Source organism: Haliotis asinina, chromosome 6, assembly GCF_037392515.1.
Source record: "Haliotis asinina isolate JCU_RB_2024 chromosome 6, JCU_Hal_asi_v2, whole genome shotgun sequence".
NCBI classification, from domain to species: Eukaryota; Metazoa; Mollusca; class Gastropoda; order Lepetellida; family Haliotidae; genus Haliotis; species Haliotis asinina.
This window is the reverse complement of record NC_090285.1, coordinates 8,933,635-8,938,007: the sequence shown is the minus strand read 5'-3', so window position 1 is coordinate 8,938,007 and position 4,373 is coordinate 8,933,635. Positions and strand designations below refer to the sequence as shown.

Here is a 4,373-nt window from a genome sequence, read left to right as displayed (position 1 = left end):
CAGAGTTTCCAAAGACGATTTGGGCAAATGTTTCAAGAGCTGATAGTGGATATTATCAGCCCCTGTTGCTGTATCATGAGCCTGTTGAAGAGCAGTATGCAGCTCATGGAGTGAAAATAATTCATTATAATCATCACCATTGTCTGAGGTAAAATTAATCTTTTTCTTTTCCTGTTCTTTCTGAAACTTTTGAAACTCAGGGATATAATTTGATGAAGATGAATGCTTGGCTAAAGTTTCACCAAGTTTGTTTGCAATGTCAGCTTTGTTAGTTAAAAGATGTTCCCCATCCTTCAGATGGTGTACAGTAGATTTAGAACCTTTGCCCTTAATTCTTTGGACCATGTTCCACATCTTGGACATAGGTGTGCGTGAGTTTATTTTAGAAACATAGTTTCTCCAAGACTGGCGCTTATTTTGTTTAAAAGCACGTCTAGCCTTAGCATTTAAAATTTTAACTTTGTCTAGATTATGTACAGTAGGATGTCGGCGGAAATACTTTTCAGCTTTCTTCCTACACTTTCTGGACTGTTTACATTCCTTATTGAACCATGGTTTACGAATGTGTGGAACTGCAGAGGACTTTGGTATAGTTTGGTCAGCAATATTGTTGAGTACATCTGCAAATAACTGTATAGGGTCTTCGCTGTTCGCAAAAATATCATGTTTTAAGTGGTCACTACATAGTGTCTGAAATAATGTCCAGTCAGCCTTTGCAAAGTTCCGTCTTGATAAAGGTGGATCATCACCAGGGCTGACTGTTTTAAGGATGGTTTGGAAGCGATCACTCCCACACAGGTCATCATGTACAGCCCATTCGAATTCATTATATGTGGTGGAATCAGCGAGTGATAGATCCAGAGAAGAATATGTGCCAGTAGCAGGATGTAAATATGTTGCAGAATCAGCATTGAGAATACATAGATTATTATCAGAAATAAATTCCTCAAGGATTTTACCTTTAGTATTAGTATGGTCACTTCCCCAAAGCGGGTTGTGGCCGTTCAGATCGCCCATTATGAGGCATGGCTTTGGAAGCTGGTCATACAGATTTTTTAAGTCTGACTGTGTAATATCAGAGGAGGGAGGAATATATAAACTGCACAGAGTCAATGCAATATGTAGACTGATACGAACAGCAACAGTTTGAAGATTAGTACTAAGATGGACAGGACTGTGTATTATACCTTGCCGCACCAAGATTGAAGCACCTCCAGTTGCTTTATCTCCTAGAGGAGAAAAACAGTGGTAATCACTAAACTGTCTTAGATTAAAGTTATCTGTATTTTTCAAATATGTCTCTTGGAGACATACAGCTGACGGTTGAAAGTCCTGTGTTAGTAATTGAACCTCACTGAAATTATTTTTGAGACCTCTGCAATTCCATTGAATAATATTGGACAATTGGGTCATGGTGCCTCAATTGGTGATCTTCCGCGTGAATGTGAGTGAGATAAGCTCCTTCGTGTGTCCTGGGAGGACGGCGACACCTCCATATCTAGAGGTTCAAAGGGATTCTCAAAGGGAACCTCTGAAGGAATTGGGATATTTTGTAACTGTTTCTTATTGAATTTTCTACCTTTCTTCTTGGACAATTGACCAGTGTTAGACTGTTTAGTCAACGTTTGTGATGTGTCTGGCTGAGTCTTTGTCTGAGAGTCTGATGAAGACTGGGAACCAGATGACGTCTGAGAGGCAGATGTTGACTTAGATATCAATGGTAATGATGGAGCAGAAGTCATGGGCTTCTCTGACTTGACACATGTCAGATCTGTTTGACAAGCAACAGAAGATGTCATTACAGGCCGAGTTACTGCAGCAGAGTACGACAGAGGCAATGGAGTCGAATTAGCACTTTGAAAGAGCTTTTTAGCGTCAACGTATGATATATTCTTTTCGCACTTCAGTTTCATTATTTTTGATTCTGTTTGCCAAACGGGGCAGGATTTGGATGACGAATCGTGTGGGCCAGAACAGTTTGCACATTTATACTCCTTGTCACAGTATGTATGTTCATGATTGTCACCGCAACGATGACACACGACGGAGCCACGACAAGAGTTGGACCCATGACCAAATTTTTGGCACTTATAACACCGGAGTGGACTGGGAACATACACGTCCACTCCAATATCAAAGTATCCTGCTTTTACGGACTGTGGCAAAGATGCACGGGCAAACGTCAAGAGATAGGTATTAGTTTTCACAACTGTACCCTCTCTGTTGACAGTGAAACGTTTTAAAGCAGTTACCCCTTGATCTACAAGTTCTGTGGCAATATCTTCCTCTGACATGTCGAACAGACAACGAGCTCTGTCACGAATGATTCCACGACATGAATTTAATGTTCTGTGCACAGACACAGCAACCTCAATATTTGCAAATGTTTTGATGGACAAAAGATTGAGAGACTGCTGTCGCCGTGCACATTCCACCAGAAGGGAACCACTACGGAGACGGGTGACGTTCTTAACATCTCCACAAATTCCAGAAATGGCCTTTGAAATCGCAAAAGGATTTAACTTTATAGGTAGTGAATCAGTTGCCTCAATCACCAGGAAACGAGCCCATGAATCAGAATTTGAAGAAACAGTGTTTGAAGAATCCTCAACATTTTCAAAACGTCGCTTCTTTTCATTTCGCAATGAACCAGATGGAGTGGGATCCATGATAAGTGTAAATGGATTCGACATCCCTGCTCCCCACCCACCACGGAGTGTCAACGTGGACAGCGTCAAATAGCACCGGATCTCCAAGATGCTGACACCAGGGATACAGGGGTGTTATACTCCAGAGATAAAGACATGAAAAGCTATGAAAAACTAAAAGAATAAATGTCAGGCTGGTTCGGCCCATGACATAATCCCCAAGAATCACAGATTTCAGAGGTCTCATATCACCAGATTGGCCCATGAGCCACCGCCTTCTAGCATAGGACTCTAGGCAAGTTAAAGTAATCAAATATTATTACACTGCACATCAAAATAACAAAGACCCATTGATAATGTATTGTGCAAATATAATCACCATGCACAGGGCTAGGTGAAGTCAGGGCCAAAGTGGTATGTTGAGTAACAGGAACATGGTTCAAGGCCCCTATTACCCTCAACCACCAGGATCCCTTCCTCCACCGACACAGGGATGCAACCCACGGCCAACAGGTTGGTGGACCAAATATGCCCCCGGTTCCACACGGGGGTTGGCGAGCACTTAGCGTTACCCAGCACCCACCACGAGGAGGTGGCTCGCCACGGGTGCCGTCAAACAATAAAGGGCAGATAACAAATTCATGGTAGTTGATGTCACAAGACCCAAGTGAAAGTATATCCAGTGATATCGAGCAATCACTCCGTGAGCAATCCTACATGGCTGTATCTAATCACGAAGTACTTCCAAGGGTCTTCTTTTGATTTTTTACCTCATACGCCCATGCAATACACAAAATCATAATAATGCAAAGCTCTTTCACAGCAGGAAATAGATTACATTTTTCAAACATAATAAGACACGAATACGTATGAGGCAATGCTTAAATTAATGCTGACATTGCTAACTTTCAACATCAATATTTACTGTGAAGATGACACCAGTTTACAGTGCGCGTCAGCATTAATGCTGAATCTGTAGCTTATGACATTACAAAGGTGTCAGTTAAACGTTAGCATTTGAACAAACACTTACGAGTAACTATTTACAGCAAAAAGCGTAATTGCTGCATGGTTTGTCTCACTTGTTTGGGATTTCAATTTGTGACAGAATTTCATCCGCGCTTCCTTCATCACTTGCGAAGTATTTCAGTGCTAGGGGGCAGAAAGTCCATACAGTATTTCCCGTTTGACACTAAATGAAGCAATCTATTTCCCTGTATTTTTTCATTATATACTGATTCCGATAATTGTGTTCAGTAAAACCAAACTGTCATGACCTAAGTTTTCAGCAAGATGCTTCTAGTTTTTCAGCACACTTTCACAATGTTGGGCAAAGTGTTAACAAAATTACATTTGAAACCATTTTGAAACTACACTCTTTCCCAGGAGTAATTATTATCGGGTTTAGTTTCAAATAGTCTTTTGTACCGCCTCTGGTTTGCAGTTGGTGCTAATTTTGATAGATTATCTATACAATGGAGCCACAAATGCCAGGAAAAACACAACACTCTCGATATTTAACCGGCATACATGTATATTAAATCGGATGGAAAACGGCGGTGATTTTGTTTAAGACAGCACATATATCCGTTTGGAATAGACGCGTCATTAAAGCATTTGTTCGAGGTCCCAAGTTCGATAACAAGCATCCTTCGGGTACTGGTACCTTTTATAGTCCTTTGGTAAGCCCGATGCTGAAACAAAGACACATTTAACATATCGTAA

At 41.0% G+C, this 4,373-nt stretch overlaps 1 protein-coding gene across 1 annotated transcript; it reads right to left on the bottom strand.

The window, feature by feature from the left end:
- Positions 1-1,409: 1,409 nt before the first annotated feature.
- On the bottom strand, positions 1,410-2,693 carry LOC137286826 (uncharacterized). The gene has a single exon (XM_067818833.1). It carries the CDS (start codon positions 2,691-2,693, stop codon positions 1,410-1,412), a length of 1,284 nt encoding a protein of 427 aa, XP_067674934.1.
- Between the last annotated feature and the right edge of the window lie 1,680 nt (positions 2,694-4,373).